Here is a 21,580-nt window from a genome sequence, read left to right on the forward strand (position 1 = left end):
ACAAGACTGCTATAGGGTCAATCTCTTGAAGCACAGGAATTTGTCTGACTAGAGTCAGAATACCTTTGAAACCTTTTGGAAACAACCTTTGTGTTAAATCCCCTCTTCTCTCAAAATATGAAAAAGGGTGATGTCCACCTGCCCCAGGGAGAATATGAAAGACCTACATGTCTTGACAGCCCCCTCACCTAAAATATTTCCTGGTCCCCGGCAGTGACACTCACAGAAGGTATCAGCCAGCTTCCCTTAAGTGTGGGTTCATTTTCCCTGGGAAAATGATAATATTCCAGTTTCCATCTTCTATTCTTCAGCTCCCATTAACAACATAATGACCAATACAAAAATGCTCTCTTCAGAGAACAGCTCCTCTATTTACCAGTACCTTCATCAGGATGAGAACTCAAACCATACTCTCTTCTTTTTCTGCCTAGAAATGGACCAAGTCATTATTACTTAACGCAAAGGAAGCATAGGGAAGAGGAGCCAGAGGTTTACTGCTCTCAGAAAACCTGAGGTTGCTGCCAGGATATAGCCTGGCACAGAGTTCAATGCCAGAGGTGAGCTCCATGCCAGGACACAACCAGTGGAACTACTCCTGCTATCAGTTTACATCACACCATGCCTCAGAGTGAGCCCTGGCTTTAATGTAGGGCTAAATCACAGCAGCTGAAGACGGAAATGTGGATGGCTTCTTTATGAATGAAACTCCCAAATCCCTCTAGCGCTCACTGGATTTATTTGCTTACACCACTGTTTTCTGAATGACACTGTTCCTAATTACAAATTCTTCTAAGGGATTTAAACATAGAAGTTGTCTCCAGTTTTCTCAGAGGGAATAGGAGGTCAAAACAATTATCCTTATGGCACTATAACTCTCCTTTCCACCATCACCACCAGTACACCATTCGCATGAAAAGACTTTTTGTTGTTGTTTTCCATTGTTACACAAAGTATTTCAATTATGATTTCTAGATAAATTAGGCACTGTGACATCCAATAGTACTGTAAAAATGTATTTCTTACAGAGCTGCCCCAACACTGAACACTACTGTGGCATGTGAAAACAGACTATGGCAACACACTCAACATGCTGTAATTATGTGAATAAGTTATAATGAAGAAGATCTCTAAAAAAAGCACACCACTTGACATTGGTCATGTATATATAGCTGCTCTCCTGAGCGACCCTATGTCAGCAAGTTATAAGTATCAAGTAACTCAAAGCAATTCAAAACCAACAAACCCAATGTACCAAATTAGATTCAAAGAGCATTACTGGCACAGGGCCTGAGCCACAAATTTAGACCCAGTTCTCAATTTTCCCAAGGTTCACAAAAATGGGCAAAAGGGACATCTGAAGTCAGAGTCCAAACTAGATCCAGTTCTACTTCATACAACAGACAGTAAGAGTGACTTAAAATCCTTATAAACAATAAAAGCTAAATTCAAAATGGCACCTTAGGCAGCCAAATCAATAAAGGAAAACCACAAAAACTCTGCAACGTGGCATAGTTACTCAGCAAGAATTTTTAGATGTGGTTAAAAATACTGTAACAGAACTTGTGGTACTTCATTGCATCGTCAACTAGGATGGTGTGTTATCATCTAGGACCAAATCATTCATAACCATGGAGGATGGCTGAAACAAGCATTCCTGACGGCAGTGCCCTGTCCCATGAGGCTCAGTGTGCATGCCAAACAGAACTGAGCACAACCCAATGAACAGCAATCTGCTGTATCCAGAGATATGGATGCAGAAAAAAGTATGTGCACAGAGAGAAGTGAGGAAAAGAAGAGGGAGAAGGATACAATTAGGCACCCAATTCCAAGTGAAAGAAAGATTGCAGAGACTCTTCTTATCACTTTTCCCTATCTACCAGCTTAGGTGCTCCACATCATTCAGCATAGTATAAAGACCATCCCAGACATTATTCTCCAAACTCAGTTTCTTAACTTCCCACCAAACCTGCACAAGGATCCAAAAATACTGCTGCTCAGAAGACAGTGTGTAGATCTAGACTTGCATCCAAACTCACGTAAAATATTAAATTTAAAGAAAAGAAGCAGTAAAACCAACATGTGAAATTCAGTTGTACTTTCAAAGACCTAGAGTGAAGAAATTCTGCCCTTTAGAGTCAAGCCGGAACATCTGTTGGTTGGTTACAAAAAAGCTACTAATGACATACTATGACAGGTCCAAATGTCAAAGCATTTTTAATCTACTTTTTAAATGGTTTTCTTAATAATTGTTTATAATGTTTAACTTACAATGACTTGCAATATATAAGTTGTTTTACTAACTACAAAAATACCACCATCATGACACTGTCATCATTACTAATTTCAAGACAGCAATGGTGAAATCTGACCCCACTGAAGTGAGCTGGATTCCTGCCACTTACTTCATCCTATCAAGTACATCCCACAGCAACACATCATCTACAACATGTGCAAATCATCCAGTGGTGTGAAGGCAACAAGTTGGCAGCTCTGTTCAGACAGTAAGTGAATGTTCACCTAAGTCAAGAGATGGAAACTTAAAACTTGCTGAAAAAAACTTAGCACTGATCTGCTGGCAAAAAGTCCACCAGTTCATAAAACTTCAGAAATTATTTAGACATTGGTGTTCCTGTGCATTTCATCATCATCATCATCGTAGAAAGGCTTGGGTTGAAAGAGACCTTAAAGTTCCAACTCTCCTGCCGGGAGCAGGGACACCATTTGAGCTAAAAACTCCTAGGTCTGTTTCAATATATTTAGCTTTAGTCACCATGATGATAATAAATGGACCATCAATCCATGAGCTCACTAATTTTCAAAGTAATTAATCAATCAAACTTCAGATGTGTCAATGTGAACTGACACCTGAATTTCAACCTATGCTCTGCTTTGACAGCTGCATTCCTCTGGGATCAGAATTTGCCCTTATCTCTGGGTGAAATGGAGCAAAATTCTTCTTAGTCAAATAATGTGATCTTCTACTGACCAGTGAATATGGTCTTGAGGAAAAGCTGCAGAAAGAACATGCCCACCTCCCAAAAAGAAACGAGAAGAAAGCAACACAAATCAGTTTATTCTAAAGAATTACAGGAACAAAGATGTAATGCCAAACACAGAAATGCTGCCCTAACTTCAAGTGCGAACACGGAACTACGCTTTCATTATAACGAATAAAGGAAACAAGTCAAATCAACCAACACTTTTTTTTTTTACCTTGTGGAAGCCAAGAGATAGCCAAGACAAGTAATTAAAGCACTCTAGAAAGGGGCAGAAGCTCTGCAGACACAAAGGTAACTGTAACCATGTAAGCATATTTCAATAAGTCTGCCTACACCCTCACAACAGAAACAAAGTATTTGGAAGAGCCAGAACCTCAGATTAACAAGTCACTGGGCCAGGGCTTGCCTCTAGCAGAGCAGCTATCTCGGAATGGCCAGGTTTACAGCACCTCTAGGGACACAGGCCATCTCTCATCCAAAGCCTGCAAGTCCATTTTCCAAACCTTAATTAAACTTGAGAAATGCCACAGGCAAAAACACTGGGCAGGAGTTAAGCACATACAACTGGCCACGGATTTTGACTGGTTCCTAAGACACTAAACCAAGGTGGTGGTGGTGGTGTTAGTATAAAAAGCTATAAAAAATTGTCAGGAAAGAATTCAAAGCAAAGCAAAACATAACACAGTGAAATATCCCTGAAAATGAGGTTGAACTAACTCTAAATTCAGATTTTTAACTATCTCTTTATTTACTTCATTAGGTGTCAGAATCCATCCCGCCTTTCTTTTAATTAGCTCTAACTCAAAAAAAAAAAAAAAAAAAAGCCTCCCATGAAAACAATGGGACCACTCTCTGAATTGGGGACGACTGAGCACATGAAAACAGAATTGACCCAGTGCACCAAGAGCTTCCAAAGTTTTTGTGCTTTAGGCAGAGCTCTGTTCACTGGATGCTGTATCCTTGGCAACTATTATGTGAGGAAACCGTCCTACAAATGCAAAACTTCTGTCTGCTCCGTGAGCTTTTCTCTGAAATACTTTTATGGGGTTTTGGATGTCCTTAAATCTAAGGGGACACACAGACCTTTGTCATCTTTCCACAGGCTCCCATGAGCATAATATAAGTGATGTTACGAGAATATTTTCCTCCCACTTCATCACAGAGCAAATAAAAGTTTTACAACTTCTACTTTGTAGGGAAAAAAAAAATTAAAAAAAAAATAATTTAAAAGTGGGCATTTTTTCCTTTCTTCTTCAGTGCACTCTGCAGAGTTAATGTGCAGATACAAGGTAATAACGAAACGATATGATTATTATGTCAATCAGTGGCATTGCTTTGAAAACTAAAAGTTCAAGGATAATGCTCTAGTGCCTGATTTCAAGGGCAGGCTACAGATGCCACTACATGCATTAGAAGAAGTATGCAAGAAGGGATAGGTAAGACTTGACAAGGGCCATGCTGCAGTTCTTCGCCAAGACAGCCTAGCAGCACCGATTGTTACAAGGGCAGCAGACGCTGCTATTTTTACCAAAGCCCCGGCTGGAACTGCCTGGCTCATTAAACCTCAGCACGGCGAAGCCCGAGTCCTGCCGGCGCGACCGGCCGGCTCGACACATCACCTCAGCCCGCAGTATCCCCAGACACCCAGACAACGCCATCCCGGAGGACAGACACCGAGTACTTGATACCCAACTTGGGATTTGGTTTGATGAGGTTTTTGTTCTCCTGGGGAAAGCGTGAGACAGCTACAGCTGAAGTAGAAGCGGTAGCTGCCTGTGAGGGCGTTTGAGAACGCAGGAGAGCAGCAGAGGGAAGCCCTCCGCCGTCCCCCGGGGCCTCTCCCCAGGACTTAGGGAGATGCCGATACTGCCGGGGTGAGGGACAGCGGAGGCACGGGAGCCGGCGGGGCAGCCCCGCTGCCGGGCGCGGAGCCCGGGTTGCGCCCCGCAGGGGCCGGGGGCCGCCCGCCGGCCTCTGCTTCCCGCTGCCGGGCTCTCGCGGAGAGGCCGCTGTCCTTCGCCCGACGCCCCCCGACTCACATGCCCCTGCCCTCCCCCGGTACCTTCTGCGGGGCGCGGAGGAGGCGGTGCACCCCGGCCAGCTGGGTGGCGAGCGGGATGTCCTCCCGGAAGGTGTAGAGCGGCGGCCGGGTGGGCTCGGGGAAGTTGGTGCTGTTGAAGGGGTCGGTGTCATCCAGCAGCTGCACCCGGCACACCAGCGTGGCCATGGCGCATCCATGCACCGCCGCGGCCGGGCGCGGGCGGGGAGCGGCACCCCCAAGTCACCGGCACCGCGGTGCTGCCTGCGCGCCCGCCGCCGGCTGCGAGCGGCACTCCCCTCCCCGGCGCAGCCTGGCCGGCAGCCGGCAGCCTCTCCCCCCGGCCCTCGAGCGAGCGCCGGCCGCCTCACAGCCGCCGCGCCTCGGGGAGGCGGCCCATGGCCCCTTCCCCGCCGGGATCCACGAGTGCGAGCGCGCTTCAGGCCGAGCACGGAGGAGGCGGCGCCGGAGTCTCGGGGCGCGGGCAGAGCGGCAGCGGCGGCGGTGGCGGTGGCGGCGGCAGCAGCTCCCCCATTCCCGGCCGCTGCGCGCCGAGCGGGCAGCGGGAATGCCGCGGCCGGCACGCGAGCCGCCAGCGCCGCGCGCGGGGCCCGCAGCGCCCCCTCGCGGCCGCGCGCCGCCGCCCCGCCTCCCCCGACCCGAGGAGACCTCCCCGCGGCCCAGCGGGAACGGAGAGCGGCCGGGACAGCCCCCGCCTCACCGCGCCCTCACACTCACCGAGAGGGCCGAGAGGGGCCCCCAGCCCCGCCCGCTGCATCACCCCTGGCTCCCGGCGTGTACTGAGCTCCGTCTCGCTGTCACAAACGTCCCAGATGTCCCGAATCTTCAGTGTAATATTTACCGCGTTCCAAGCAGAAGCTTCAAAAAACACCCGTTAAAAAAAAACAAAAACAAAAACAAAACCGAAAGGGTTTTAGAAGCTGACCTGAAACGTGGGTATTCGACACGAGATCATTCATCTGTACTTGTACAAAGCTCTTTCTGCCCATTAGGGTTTTGCGAACGAACGGGGCTCGTTTGGCTGCCCAGAGCAGACTCTGGGAAGAGTATGGCAGACTTTCCATCCCGGACAGGAGACTGCCTGTCTTTGCATCTCGGCCCTCTCCTGCCTTAGGCCTGCTCTTTCTTTCTGTCAGGGCAAAATGGGGACAAAGTGCCAAGGCCCTGGGTGGGCGCAGGGCAGAGCGCTGTGCTCTTCGAGGTGAGTCGATTGTGCGCTCTGTTACCCGGCCCGCGACCTCATCGCTGGGCCTTCAGGATGCACACCCTGGCCTTCACTCTTGGGGTGCAGGAGAAGAGCCATGAAATAAGTCACAGGTGAAATACAGAGAACAAAGGGTCTCACCTGCGGGAGTGGCTGCATTCGCAGAGGTTATTGCATCTGCCCAAGGGGATGTGCTGCACTTTAAAGCCGTGGTTTATAACCTTGCATCCTTCACAGACAGAGCTGTGGGACAGACCTGTAGCGCTGTGAGAACTGGGGGATTTACCACAGAAATGTGTCTTAGGCAAGAAAGTATGACCTCTAGATCATAGTGTTTGCATGAAGCAAGAGTTTCCTCCCAGAATGATGACTGGTTTGGGAATATTTGTCAGAACTGAGACAAAAGGGGATTTCTGTCCACACATCCTTCTGTTTCTGTTATTCTTGGGACTAACTTGTCATGGTTCAGCTTTGCCAGCAGTAATGCATATTTTCAGAAAAGAGAAGTTAGTTGTATGTGATTGTGATTTTTGCATCTAATTAATTTAAAATTCCTATTTTGCAAAGAAATCTGTTTTCACATCTCCTTTAGTAACAGGAAGTAAGTTTCCAGAGAAAACAGTACTGCTGTATATCTGTCTGCTTATTTATGTTATATATTTTTGTCACAATGTGAAGTGAAGGTTAAACAGGATATTTTGGTTTTCTAAATCATGATTTATTAAATTGCCATTCAACTTCCATTTTTACAAAGCAAATTTCTGCATTTGTTGCTAATCAGTGGCTAATATGAGGTGGCATAATGTTGCCATCCTTGCTATTCATTGGACTAACCCTGATTTTTTGTAAATTAATATTTGGCACTTGCCTCTTTGAAGAGGCATTAATACTTGGAGGGCAATTTTACATAAGTCATGGAAGCAAAGATTTTGTATAGAATCTATGTGACAGATCATCTTATCTTTCCTCCAGTACTGGAAAATTAAAACAAAGGATGGCTGCAGTCCTTGGAGCTAACAGAGATTGTATAACTCTGAGGCTCAACATCTAGCCACAGACTCTAAATCCCATGAGGAAGAATTAAACCTTGTATGTTATGACCTTCAACTGGATTTCCAAATACAAGGTGGCCCGTTGGGATACGTTTTATGACCAGGAATGAGGGAAAATAGAGTAGTACAATCATGAAAGCATCCTGAGTTAGTCCTGAGAGCTTTGAGGTGGTCATTTTCTTAATTGTGAACACCCCCAAACCAATATATACCTATGAATTTCAAAATCTGGGTTTTACTTGAATTTTAAATCAATTTATACAGGTAGAAAGAGAAAACAAATCTGCTGGATAAAACAGAATAACATTACAAGACCAGTATGCGTGAGTGTAGAGGGAGAGATATACACCTAAATTCTACATTTGAATGTTTTCCCACCTTTCTACATATTCTTCAGAGGCCTTCTGAATCTGCAGTCTCTTTTTATCAGCCTGAGCCAAGGCTGTACATAGTTTGCTCCCTCCCCTTCCAGTCACCAATTTATGCTTCTGCTGCACAAAGCTGTACCTTTGAAAAGTCATTTCCTCACACACTGCCTGCTTTTGCAGATTGCAGTAAAGTGCCCTCTCTCCTCTCTCTTCTCTCTCCAGGTTTTATTTATTCAATGCAGCAGCTAAACCAAGGCAAGCAGCCTGGCTTTCCTTCTCATTGTTCCACTACAGACTTTTAAATTAATGTGAGATGGCTTCTAAAAGACCTTAACACACAGCCAAATGCAAATAAAGAGTCAGGTACTGCCTGTTAAAAGTACGTGGCATGAAGCACTGTGGGCGTTGCATCTGGAAAGACAGAGACATGACAAGAACAGCATCAGTGGTTGCCTCAACCCATTCCCTGTTGTCAAAGGTAAGGCCTTCTTAGAGAGAGGGGGAGAGAGCATTTACTTCATTCGTGTTGGAAAAATCAGGGCTCAGGAGCTCTGAGGAACTGTCAGCAAAGGTCAGGCTGTATTCCTTGTGCCTTCAATGGTACCATGGTCTAGTCAGTCCCATTCCTGGAGGGGGCAGCTGGGATGGGTTGTGTTACTTGGGGTCTCCAAGGGGCATCTTGCACACCCTTTCCATGAAAACAAATCTTGCACACTATTGAGTAAAGTTCAGTTTCAAGGTCCCAAGTTTGTTTTTTGTTTTGTTTTGTTGTTTTGTTGTTTTGCTGTTTTGTTTTGTTGTTTTGGGTTTTTTTTTTTTGTTTTTGTTTGTTTGTTTGTTTTGTTTTTCACAAAATCATAAAGGGAGAATACATGCCTGTATTTGTCAGGAATGAAACACAACTTAGGAGTTTTCATTTAAGGCTGATTTATTCATCTTAACTCATCCCATTACTGGCATTTCTTAGAAATGCATTTTTGAATGATTTAATACGGTCTGTCAAGCTTAAATTTGAATTTCATTATTGTTGAAACCTCAATGTTAAAATAACATAGGGTTTTTTGCATTGAATTTCCTCTTTTTTATTAAAAAATAAAAAATATATATTTGAGGGAAAGTTATTGAAAGCATATTCTTTAACCCAAAGACCACCCAGACACAATGTAAATGTGTATTTAAACAGTTTTAAAAAATGATACTAGGTATCAAAGCAATTGGAATTTCTCCACTGGAGTACTATTTTTTCTGGTATATCATCCTGTCAATACAGATTTAGATGCATGATAGTGAGATCGAATTCTAAGTATGTGAAGTGGGCAGTCCTTTGACTTTATCTCTTTCTTTTGGACAAATTGAATTGCTTTCCAAATTTCATTGTTTGAACTTAAGCCAATTTTAGTTATGGGAGAACAAAAGCAATTTTAACTTCCATGATTTATTCACTTAACATTAATAAAGCTGAAAAATAGCAGTCTGTTTGGTAATGGTAATCAAAATGGGCTTGCAAACCACTGGAATTAAAGTATGGTAATGGAAGTGCTGACAGATCCCATACTGTAGTGATGGGAACAGTGTTTCTGCCTTATCCACACTATAATCTGTAAATAACGCTTCGTTCTCAGTGAAGTGTGGAGAATGATTTATTGTCATTGTTAGCATGGACAGGCAAATAACCTGACACACTTCTCAAAATAATGGTGTGTAAGTGAAATCCAGTCTGTCACAGGACCAAAAAATGTACTGTGGAGTTTGGCCTTTGTCATCCAAGGATCTCAAAGTGCTCAGTTACCATTAAATGTTGCCTTCTTATTGCCACTCTGCAGATGGGGGAACTAGGAAACTGACAAATTAGGGATACAATAATAATATGTTTTTGTTGTTTGTTTTTTGTTGGTTTTTTTAACAGATTGCAGTGGAACCTGAACTGGATGTCATATGACTGGATCACAGAAAACATCCACAGAAAAGCCCATGGTAACAAAAACTTTTTCTTTGGTAGCTAAGGACTTGTAATAGTCCCAAAGTTCATCAGTGGTCTTCATCAAGCTTGAATTGCAGAATCACACATTCCAATTCTGTTGAGTCGTACTGAAAATTATTTTTCTGTGGTGGCTGGCTAATACTTTGTATGAAGTAATACTGTATGCTATTAACACTGACTAATACTGCAGTCTGGTGATGAGACTTAAGGTTCAAATTCCAAAGTCACTCCATATTCAAAGATAATGCACAGATCTGTAAAAACCAAGCTCTGGATCCATGTATCATACCCACCCCAGGAAATAATCTGTTAGATGTTCTGGTGGTAATCCCACAGATCACCTTCTGTGCAAGGTCTTCACTTAAGGCAGCCAGGTCTTAAAGATGTAACCATTGCTGAAATGGCTGAAAAGTTTTGAAAGGTTTCTATGATGTGCGCACTTCTCAGTGCCATTTGTAACAGTCTTTGGTTACACAAGCACACTTGTGGTCTCCTAAATGATCCTGCCTTTTTTGGCACAATGACCAGGGGGCTTAATTCATGCATGGAGGTATTTTACTTCACCTTCACTGTTTGATGCTCAAGGCCTCCTGCCATATCCATTGCACGCTACCTAAACCCTATTCTGATGACAGAACTAATTTCCTCAAGAGATTTGCTCCAGTGCTCAGCACTAAAATAGATGATTGCTTTGCAACTATTTATTAATTTATTTTCATGGCACTCCTCTGCAGAGAGAAGGTCATTATTCCCTGCTTTGATGGTTGGAGTGTTACCAGACGAAATGGAGATGTAGTCAAAAGTAACCACTGCTGTTGGCTCTTCAGTTCTGGGCTGCCTGCAACCAGATTTCAAAACTTCTAGAAACAGAATGTTTTGCAAGTGCAGCTGAGAATGCACAGCCGAGGAGGAAACACATGCAGTGAGACTCTGAAAAAATTACTGTAAGTGATTTTAACTATGCACTGTAATTTTATGATGGCAGCATTTACGGGGCTTAATCATGGCTTAACCTTACCTGAGTCCAAACCTCTGGATTCATTCACTTTAAGTGACTCAACAAGTGAGGTGGTGAGCTTGCAGAAAACATTGTTCTCTGCCACTCAGCCATGGTTCTTTCTCAGAAAGAAAGCATGTATATCATATGAAGTTGTAAAGTAAACTTTATTCTGAAGATACTTTACACCTGTGTAAGCCTGTATATATCTATGTGCAGAAACGTTTCTTCAGATTCCAAGGAAAATGCTCACTACTGTTTACTCTTAGTAACTATACATCAAACGTCCAGCCAAGGACCATCCTTTCTTTATCAAATTCTAAATAAATATAGTTGTTCAAGCTCTCAAGCCCTATGGATATCAGTAAGGTCACAAACATGCCTAAGGTGTATAAGGATATAAGTGTGAAACAATGAGAAAAAACAAGCATCACTTAAGAGCTACTTCTGCTTGTAGGATCTTTTGCCATCTGTAATGTTGCAGGGCTGAAACCACACATGATTTTTGAAATGGTGACTGATTCTCCAGAGCTGACCATCAAAATCAGAGAAAAACCCAATCTTCAAATCAAAGTACTCATTTTGTCACCTAGCTATGTCTTTTATAGATTTTCTGGCCATTTTCCATTATCCTTTAAAAAATCAGAGCATGTAGATTCTTCCAGGTGACATTAATGTTGTTTCTTTCTGGGAATTGCCTAATGAAGATTAAGCGGAGGAAGTAGCACTGCAAGGTGTAGAGTGAGGGGTCCCAGGAGAGACTTCAGAGCCTATAGATAATGCTCAGATGGAGAGAGCTTGCTCAGTTGGGCCACAGAAGAGCTGGGAATAAAACCTGCTAGGGAGCAGAGGGGAAGCCACAGAGTTTGCTGCTACTTAGAAAGTTAGCGAAATGACTGAAAACTGGAAGCCAGCTCCGATTAAACCCTGCCAGCGCTTTGCAAGAGGAATTGCAAGGAATTTACAAGCATTTTCTGCTCTGAGCTCCTCATTTTGAGTTTACTGCAAATATATATACTAGCCTGTATTCTAACACAGTCTGGCTCTTGAATGGAAAAGCCACTTGATCCACTTTGGAAAGTTCACTTTGTGGGAGGGGGTTGGCAGACCTTGCCTCATTTCATCTCTTCCTCATTCCATGATGCATGCTGTACAGTAAAGGAGAGCAACAGAGTGGTGACAAGGGTTTCTGAGCTTTGCCTTCAGAGAGGATATGAGGCAAAAGCTATTTCCAGAAGCAAGGTGAGACTATGATGGACCAGTTGTCCATCCTAGTATGGCAAATTCTGTAAGGACCTCCAAAACTTCCAGTAATTTCCTGCCCAGTAGCTAGTTAAAAACATAAGGGTTTTTTTGGCTCAGCAATGGATGTTGATTATTTCTTTTCAGTGGGTTAAAAAATAAAGCACAGTCATTGTTCTCCATTATAAAAGAACACCTGAACTGAAAAAAAACCCCACATACACCAGTGAGAATGGTTGTTAAGGCACTTCTTATTCTTTGACACATGGATTCTAAAATAACCTGACATTAGTTTTATCAAATATGATGTTGTCTTGCTAGTGTAATATCTTACGAAAACTCAGTTAATCAGTCTTTCTTGGAAAATGGGAAGACACTGCCATAGATGATACTACTTAGCAAGCGAATTATATTTTCATGTGTAATTTGTGTTACTGCTCTTTTATTTTTTTATTTTTTTTTCTGAAACAGAAAACTCATGTTTCACACACATTTGTAAAGAAAGCCTCTATCATTACAGGACTAAGGAGAAGAAGGAAACAGGGATAAAGTAACCTGCTTACAGACGTGCTGTAGCTGTGGTGACCTTTTTTGCATTTTCAGCTCAATAGAAACAAGTACCAGACAAAAGCAGTGCAGACATTTAACAGACAGCAGCCAGGAATGTGGTGACCATTTGCTGGCACATGACCATAACTGAGCACTACTGAAAAACTGTCAAGACCCAATTCATTTTTAAAAGTATTCTCTGAGATAAAAATAGCATCTCCTTGAGTAAAACAGTACATTGTGGTTTGAAATCTGGGCATCCGAAATTTGTTTGAAATGTGTTTATGGCAAAACAAACAAATGCACAAATACTTGGTGTACTTGATAGTTTATCAGTCCCTTTGTCAACAAATTAGCTTCTGCAGCTTTAAGACTTGTCTTCATAGTCAGACATCTGCACCTTAAGTTAGTTAGCTGCTAATTAAGATATTGCTTAAAATATATTTTCCCCAGTCAGTGTGTACAAATACAACAAGTGTATTCCAGGACCGGACCAAGAATAAATATTTGTGGTTTGATGAAAACATAGGGGAGTGTTCATATCAACTTTTATAAACAAGTGAAGTGACTTTAAATAACCCAGCATTATTTATTTTGACGTAAAGGGTCCTATGCTGATATAAACATCCTCAATGCAAAATTACTTGTGACTGGTTTTGTAAGCACAAGATCAAAAACAAATTTCTGGGGACAGTTTAAACAGGAGAATATTAGTCTTAGTCACCATTATCACCTCCCCCAGGATGAAGAGCAAGAGACTTTATATTAAGAAATTGCAAAATAATTTGTACATACATACGATAAACATGATAAACAGTTTGGCAGACGATTTTGTATATTCCACAAGAGTTTTGGTTGCAAAGGTTCTTCTTTCATTTATATTCTTTTCATATGTTCCCATAACTATAACCAATCCCTCCGTTCTTGAATGCAGGAATATACTTGACCTCATTGCAGTTTTACATTAAGAAGTTCCAGAGGCTAAATATGGATTTTTTTAAGTCCTTCCTCTTCATCATTTTGGAATTCCTCTATTTTCAATTTTTTTTAAAGCTTACATTATTAGACAGCTGCATAGATACTAATACTTCTCCTTTTACAGCATTCATAGTTTCAAATAGTTTTTTCACTTTTTTTTTTTAATTCAATTCCTTTGTAAAATAAACATGTCTAATATTTTATTCCTCTCTTCAAATGAAATTTTTACATTCCTGTGCTATTCTTTAGTCTGTCTCTGAGAATGCTGTATGTTTGGCTTGTATTTTGGGGAGTGTAAAACTCAAAATTGGACAAAGAATTATAAGAGTAAAAAGAACTATCTTCATAAACTCATTGTAATGTTTTCTGTATTAGATTTTATCCCATTCTTTATATATCCAAATAGTTTTATTTATTAAATTTTTAGCTTTCCAGCCCCTGGTGTATGTAGAGCAGGAGTTTCATCTATCTTTTCAGAGTAAAGCAATGCTATTTTCATGGAATTGGCACAGTTACTATAGAACCTAGCAAGACTTGCACCAGATACATACTGCTTCTTCCAATGCACAGCAGAAACACATTGCATATTTTAAGTTTTCTGAATAATTTGTTGTAATGACTCGTCTTACCTCATCTCTCTTGTGTACATCAATCTGCTTGTAAATTTGATTATAAATATTTGTATGCATAGGCAAACAAAGAACTCCTGCACATCCCATACTTATGGGAGCAGTTAAACATCCTTCTTGAGTTGCAGGTGGCCATTTTGAATATGGGCTTTTTGAAGACTTGCAAAATAATTCCTTAGTATGACTCTTATTTAGAATCTGTTTGAGGGCTGAATGGCACAAGAATCCTGATGCCTCTGTGCCAGTGAGCTGTCTTCTGTTTTGCTACTTGGAAATGTCTTCTACTTTGACTGTAGCCTGAGGTTGTGAATTGTAACTCAGTAAAGGTCCATTTTCCTTTCCCTGAAGAAACATGAAAGGATGTATTCCAGATGGATAGAAACCTGTTCTGCTGGTTAAAGCTTGCAGGCCTGATCCTTGGACCTGTGCCACTTGACACCAGTCAGCTAAGGAGTCTGCCTTTTTGGATATTACTTTTCAAATCAGTCGTTTGGACTTCTGCTAAGGAAAAGTCCAACCAACCTGCAGAGATATTGCTTGTCTGTCACCTTCAACTGTGTTTGGTTAAGAGGGAAAGCAGTTACACCTCTCTAACCATTTCCTTGGGGGCACTGGCAGTGCACACCCACCAGGCTCTTCTCCAACAGATTCTTCACTCCTAAGTCTGCATGTTAGGCATATGGCTTGGGCAGGGACTCGGTGTTAGAAAGCTCTTGATGTGCTGTAAGCCCAACACTTGGAACTATTCTAGTCATGTGAGAAATTTTTTATCCTGGGGGACTAGTCAGGCTGAGTAAAACACAGAGGCAAACTACGTAGGATCAGCCAAAAGTTTGTAGGATGCAAAAATTCATCCCCTAAAAAGACTGACTGAGTGATAGCAAAATCTCCTGTGAGCACCTCATATATACAGACAAATATTTCATTTTTTTAAAATATAATTTGGTTTTTATCAGTATTTTTTAATCAAGAGAAATGAAGTCCTTGTAGGAGTTTTTTATTTTGTTTAGTTGGTGCTATCCTTAAAACTCTGGGTACAGAGTATATCCTTCTTACCACTTGAACTGTTAAATCAGAAGGCAGTACACCCTGTATTTCAATGTGACACCCTTTCCCCCTTTCTATCTTCAGAAAGCACTCCCAAACCAAACCTACAATGTGTAATTCTGGTGGTCTAGTCCTCACCCCATATCTGCCATCTGCCAGCATCTGAGGCAAGGAGCAGAAATGATACACAATGATTTAGGAGGACAGAGAGCATTTTCTTACTTTATCATGAAACACTAATTTTACAAAATATTGTATTAGTAGTATTAAAAATGTCCTCTGGAAACTCATTTGCATCAGCATGCTGCCCTCTCCTCTTGTTATTCTTTCTGCCTTAGAAAGGTAATTCTCAATGTTATCTGTGTGAAAACTTTGAGATTTACTTTCTTTAGTTCAGAATTTTTTCCCTGTAACTGCTGAATAGTGCAAATAACCTGTAGATCTCTGCTGAGATAAGGAGTAGTGAATGGAATTTTTGCTCAAGGCCACTGTTCAAGCACAGCAGCCTGGGCACCTCCTACAAACCCCTGTAATCAAGATTCACAAAATGACCTTGCCCTACTTTTCCCTTCAAGCCCCCAAGTGGGTGCATGTGAGACTGTGGATACTGAAAGTTAATGAGGCTGCAGCTAGAATAAGTCACATGTAAGATTGTGGATGGAGCACAGATAGCTGAGGAGGATCACAGACAGCTTTCCTGTTGGAGAGAAGGATGGGGAGGCTGCAATGAAGGTCAGACAGGACTTCAGTAAAGGTGGTGAGAGTCCTGATTCCCAGTGAGATACAGGAATTAGGTTGCTGGGCTCAGTCAGTCAGCATCAAGCAGCAAATTTTCAGCAGTGCATTAGCCATAACAACCACCCCAATATCTGCACTCAGTGCCTCACACTGCTGCAGTTGTGCCATCCTCAGATATAACCAGATGAAGAAGTACAAGCACAACACACAGATTTAATATTCATTTATTCTGAATGTTGCATTGGAGGAAAGTACTTGCTCAGCCAAGTAACTGATCATGATTGGATTTTAGGACAGTGACATTCTTTTTTGCTCTTGGCACTGAATATTGGTGTTTACTTAATACTGTTTTTCTTTGATTAAAAAATATGTTTAGCTATCACAGATATCCTTCCTGTCTTTCTGTCCTCGTCTTAATTTTAACTGCCTATGTAGCAAAGATGAAAACAACAGCCAAAACCCATGAAGAAAAGTACTGTAAAAGATCTGTGGGGTAAAAAGTTATAAACTCCTAATAATACACAGTTTGTTTTCTTCTTGATTTTGAGACTGACTTTCATACCTGCAGCATGAGCCACTGTTTGTTTTTGGGGTTTTTTTCTGTGGTATTCAATTTAATAGGTAGTCCATTTTTTGGGTTTTAATAGTCAAAACCAGTTTGGAATACTTTTCCTTGGTGTGGTCACATTTATTTAAAAAAAAACCCGAACCAAACTTAAATGTGATTTTGTAGTGTTGAAAAGATTTGTCTTCCTTTCTTAGGACATAATCTCTTCTCCATTCAGAGGAGATCTGCAGTCAGATGCCATGACAGCAGAGTTCAGTTCACCAGAAAAACAGGACCTTCTAAAATTCTGCTGAGAACTACCTTGTTATCAAGTGCAAGCAAAGCAAAAAACAAAAAGCTTAAATATTCACATAAAAGTGATGCAACATCAAGAATAATAATAGCATATAGATATAATTTCTTCCTCTTTAACTGTAAAGTATTATTTATAATTTATAAGTTTTTTCACTTGCCCTGTCTGCTGTTTCTAAAAGTAAAGCAAGGTTAAATGCAGCTGGTAACTCTGAAAGCCAAGAACCAATCTGTCAACTGAATTCAGAAGGATGACAAAGCAGAGGCATAATATTAAAACAATTGGAAGATCCATTGCAATTAATTATAAAGAATGTCCTTACAGTTGAGCTCAAGAACAGAGAGTATTGTTGTAGTATTGTACAGTCATACAGCAGGCAATATATCCTAATTGGCTTTATAGCTAATGAAGAATGACACAGAATGCAAATCTCTTATTAATCTGGATTAAACAGAGAAAACAAACTTGTTTTAAACCTAGCCTTATAAACAGAAGGTCTAATCCTGAGCCTGCTTATATAGGGGTGTTAAACTAAATACAGTAGGAATGGTGTGTTTGCTCAGTGGTGGAGAACAAAGCAGGAGGCAGCCCTGCACACGGCCAGTGAGGGGGTTACTCTTTGCAGTGAAATATGAGTCACGGGATCACACACACAATTAATAAGCCAAAATCAACACAGGCGGGAACATTAGGCTCATTTGTTTAATTATTCACTACAGGCAAGGTCTGTTGCTCATTTGATTTCAGAATCTGGGCAGCATCATTTTGCACTGGATTGGTCCCCATTCAGATCTGCCTCTAGACCAAACAAGGGAGTTTCTGATCCAAGCAATGGCCACATCTAAGAGCTTTGGATAAAGTAGTATTTGACTTTTGTCTAGGAGTTACAGAACTGTCTGCAAGGTATAATGGCTTAAACTGACACATGCCAAAGGATCACTAAACTTTCAACAGCTGTATTATGTATCAAGAAGCATTTTTATATAAAGCATTCACAAGAAAAACAATAACTAAAATCAGATTAATTCAAACACTCAGGAATTCTGTGAGAATCTTGATTATTGTATTTTGAACAATATTTATGTCATTAAAACATCATTTTGACTACAAGGAAATATTTAATGCAGAGGTGTCAGTGGTAACAGCAGTTTAAATGGAGTATTTTTATCACATCTATAGGAAAGTTTTGAAAAGATAAAGAGTATTGGTTTTGATCATCAGAATTTGTGTGGCTGGAGACAATTTTATTCTGTGACATTGTTCCAAAGACTTGTGTTCCACTCACTGTGAGCCAAAAGATGCTCACCCTTAATAATTAGTCAGGAAACTGAACAGTAATCTATCTGTAAGCCATCCCTACAGGGCAGTAATTATTTTGCACAAAGAGAAACTAAGGTATCATTTATCTTTTGACCATTGAACAATGCCTGATAAGAACCCAACATTGAATTTTACTATTCATTTATTTTCTAAAGGAAAGGTGAAATAAGCTAGTGTCCCTTGGTATCCAGTAGGATCTGGTCACCAAACTAAATGCATCAGAGAACTGATGGCAAATGTCAAGCATCAGCTTTTCTGCAACAATGAAGAAAATAATGATTACCTAGATAAAACTGTTACTAGCTCAATATGTACAAGACAAAGCCGAGTTAAAAGGAAACACTGCATTATGTTCTGGTGAACGCAGTCAGGCACTTAGTGCATGTCTGGATGTTCAGGAGTCCTGACCTCTCTCAGCTGGTCTGTGGATTTCAGTATTTAAGTAGCTGAGCAGGAGCTTGCAGGCTCAGCACTTCTGTGCATCAAGCCACCTGTTGAAGAGCCTAAATATAGTCCTCTTAGCTTAACCTCAGTCTTGACAACCTTGGCCATTACAAACTGCTATTGCACCTCTAGCAGTTATTCAAAAAGCAGTTCAAGGATCCTGTGGGTCAGGAAATTAGCAGGAAGACAACCGCAGCTCTCTCCTTGTGGAGAGAAAGGCAAAGCTGAATGAATTAGCAAATAATATAATGAGATTTGGCAAATAGCTGAAGCGTGAGGAACCACCGTGTTACCACTTAACACTAAAGCTGATGCCTGGCTGAAGCTTGCCACTAAAGAGCTAATGCAAAATGAGCTGTAAACACTTCTTTTAGTGGCTGTGTCATGTTTAGGCTACCAAAGGATAGAAATCTAACTGCAGTGCATAGCTCAAAGGTGGAAACACATAGAATTTTCCTACTGAATATATCTCTTTGTCTGTCCTGGTAAACATTGATTTGGTTAGGGAGCTGAAAAAGGAACCAGAGAACAGATTTTCATGATTAAAATAAATCAGGTAGTCTCTAAGCTCTAAAGATGGAATTATGATGCACAGGAATGCTTTCATGTGACTATTTGGTTTTTAAACAAGATATTTGCAGCAGCATAAGTAGATAGGTCTGTGTATACAGCTGTAGTGTTATCGAGGAGAAGTCACACCAGCCTAGTTATTCCACTTCTGCTGAAATGACCACTGGAAATCTTGAAAAATATATCTGTTTTATAGTACTAGTTCTGCAGAGATGTTACATTTGTACATTTCTGTGTATATTATGTAAACAGTGCCGCTAACCTTTAAGTTAACACAGTCCTTGGATTAGCAATTTTCACAAGATCATCAGGCAGATCTTGTCAATAGGATTAGCTCACCTCATTTTCAGAGTAAGAGAGAAAACAATAATCTGGAGTCTCAGCACATTTGGTAAGCACAAACAAAAATACTTCACTTCTTACTTAAAAAAATAATACTGTTTATCTGTCTTGAATGCCAGAGGACACACTGAAGAACATGTGACAAAACACCAGAAAGGAATACAGCATTACAAAAGGAAAAGCCAGTGCAGTTACGGTAATGGATGTGCTGCTCTGCTGGGGGTCTTGCTCAGAGACCTCAAGTTCTAGAGAACAATTTCAGCTGGTCTTGATTAAACAAAGACTGGCAGCACAAGTACTGAGATCTATTTCCAGCAAGATCTTTGAACCTTGTTTATGGCCAGCTGCCCCCAACAGCAACCACCTGACAGTGGGTGATGTTTCTGCCGAGCATGCTGGATGCTCCCATACCACACAGCCGGGAAGCACAGCCTCCAGCCATGGAGCTGTCAGCAAACCAAACATCACTGCCAGCAGCTATGAGCACTATATCCCATCCCATGTGCTCCCATACAGCTGTGCCCCATGTACATCTCCACCGCGCTCCGTTTTCGTATCCCAGAGATCATTATAGCTGCAGAAAGTTGCTCCTCTTTGCACTGACAGAAGGCTGCTGGACTGCTATGCAAGTAACTTCTTAGCTACCCACTTTCATATGCAATTATTTTTCAATGAACCTTACACTTCAGTTGAAATTATGAAGATCATGCAACAGGCTGCAGGACTTGTCAGATGGATTGAAATATCCTCAGAATAGAAGTTTTAGTCCTATTTTACCTCCAGTTAATTTATTACTAATTAACTTGAGTTAACTGAATTCAACACTAAGTGCTGGTCTAGACATGCCACAAATGTTTGTTCCAGAACATGCAGAAGAAAAACCACAAGTATTTGAATCTTAAAAGAAAAATGTGTGGAATATCCAGACTAGCATTTGCAATTGTGCTATTAGGTCAAGTTAGCATTGCAATTAATTACTGTGGGGTAGAGGGTACTAAAAATGCTGGCACTAAAATTACCTAATAAATTTGGTGTTCCAGATTGCCACTGACAGAAAATTAATTCTTTCATGTCATTTGTAGCTGGTCAGTAGACATTTGAGAATTCACTGATCTCAGAGTATAAGGTTGTAAATACGTTATAAATATGTAAACGTTTTGGGTAAAATAAACTTAGCTGCAAAATAATTAGCAACTTTTTTGTTCGTAATTTCTATGTGTTACCTAAAGTTCTAACAATGTATTTACATTACATCTTTCCTTAGGTATGTTAATTAACTTAAGCTTAACAGTCATAAACCACCAGGAATGTAATGAAGAAAACTAGTATTTGCTTTACTACCTTTTTCCATACTTTAAAATATTGATGTAAGCTCAGGTTTTACATTCTAATGCTTTTCTCATCTTTTAAGTCTCCCCGCTTTGTCTTCTTAAATCTTTGTTCTTCATGGGTGGGAGCGAGTAGCTCCACATCTCAACCTTTTCCAATTAAAGTAATATTAAAAAAAACCCCATTGTAATATTTTCTTTGACTGACATCTTTCAGAAATAAGTGTTATGATCAAATGATAAGCCAGTTCCTGCCCCATGCACTGCACATTTATGTTCTTAGTTTCAGCCTCCCACAGCCCTGCTGCCAGCCAAGTGGGATATCTCATGGCATTTGCAGTTTGCACCTAACATTTTATCCCCTGCCTTTCCACAGGCAAACCTCCTAGTTTCTTTGTATTGTGTGAAAAAGCAGTGGCAGATGTCTGGCCTTTGGCTCTTCCACAGTCATGTAAATCCCAGAGTTTCACAGAGGAGAAGTAATTAGAATTATGCTTCTCTCTGGGGAGTGGGCCTTTCAGAGTCCCTTTGAGCAAAGGGCTCAAAGAATCCCCTCAGCACCCACAGTGAAGGGGCACAGTACACATCCCACACAGTGCTTGTAGGATGGGAGCCGACCACGAGCCTCGTACACGTCCTGATGAGTTTGGGGGAAGAGGCTATCAGAGAACTTGCCTCACATCTAGGCTGACCTACCATGGACTAACCCATGCATGGAAGATCCCACCCGTAATCCCAGCTTCCGTAATTCCTTTCTGTCTCTGTCCTGTACCTGAGGCAAACTCTCTTAGAAAATCCTCCTACCCAAATCCCACATATAATTCAGTTGGTGAAAAAAGGGACAACAGTACTTAAAGAGGACTTGCATAAAAG

General features: G+C 41.2%; 1 protein-coding gene and 1 long non-coding RNA gene across 20 annotated transcripts in view; one reads left to right on the forward strand and one right to left on the reverse strand.

Annotated features, from left to right (window-relative positions):
* FHOD3 (formin homology 2 domain containing 3) overlaps positions 1-5,379 on the reverse strand; it is a 372,401-nt gene extending 367,022 nt beyond the window's left edge. For 7 of the 16 annotated variants that reach the window (XM_086897009.1, XM_086896998.1, XM_086896977.1 and 4 more), the window contains exon 1: positions 5,062-5,333. In XM_086897009.1, the coding sequence (XP_086753135.1) occupies positions 5,062-5,226 (165 nt within the window). In that variant the 5' untranslated portion in view covers positions 5,227-5,333. Of the gene's footprint in view, positions 1-5,061 lie in introns of all 16 variants that reach the window. The other 9 variants (XM_086896989.1, XM_086896986.1, XM_086896970.1 and 6 more) reach the window with 4 other exon arrangements.
* Positions 5,380-5,656: 277 nt separating this feature from the next.
* Positions 5,657-20,563, forward strand: LOC111925362 (uncharacterized). Of its 4 annotated transcripts, none has more exons than XR_015289057.1 (5): positions 5,657-5,990; positions 7,905-8,160; positions 9,589-9,656; positions 10,398-10,607; positions 12,423-13,779. It is a non-coding gene; the product is annotated as an uncharacterized LOC111925362 (long non-coding RNA). The 4 variants fall into 4 exon arrangements; XR_015289060.1 differs by lacking the exon at positions 12,423-13,779 and adding an exon at positions 19,499-20,563 and having other exon boundaries at positions 5,674-6,259; XR_015289054.1 differs by lacking the exon at positions 12,423-13,779 and adding an exon at positions 16,606-20,563 and having other exon boundaries at positions 5,701-5,990.
* The last annotated feature ends 1,017 nt before the right edge of the window (positions 20,564-21,580 follow it).

Source organism: Cyanistes caeruleus, chromosome 1, assembly GCF_971803275.1.
Source record: "Cyanistes caeruleus chromosome 1, bCyaCae1.hap1.1, whole genome shotgun sequence".
Taxonomy (NCBI): Eukaryota; Metazoa; Chordata; class Aves; order Passeriformes; family Paridae; genus Cyanistes; species Cyanistes caeruleus.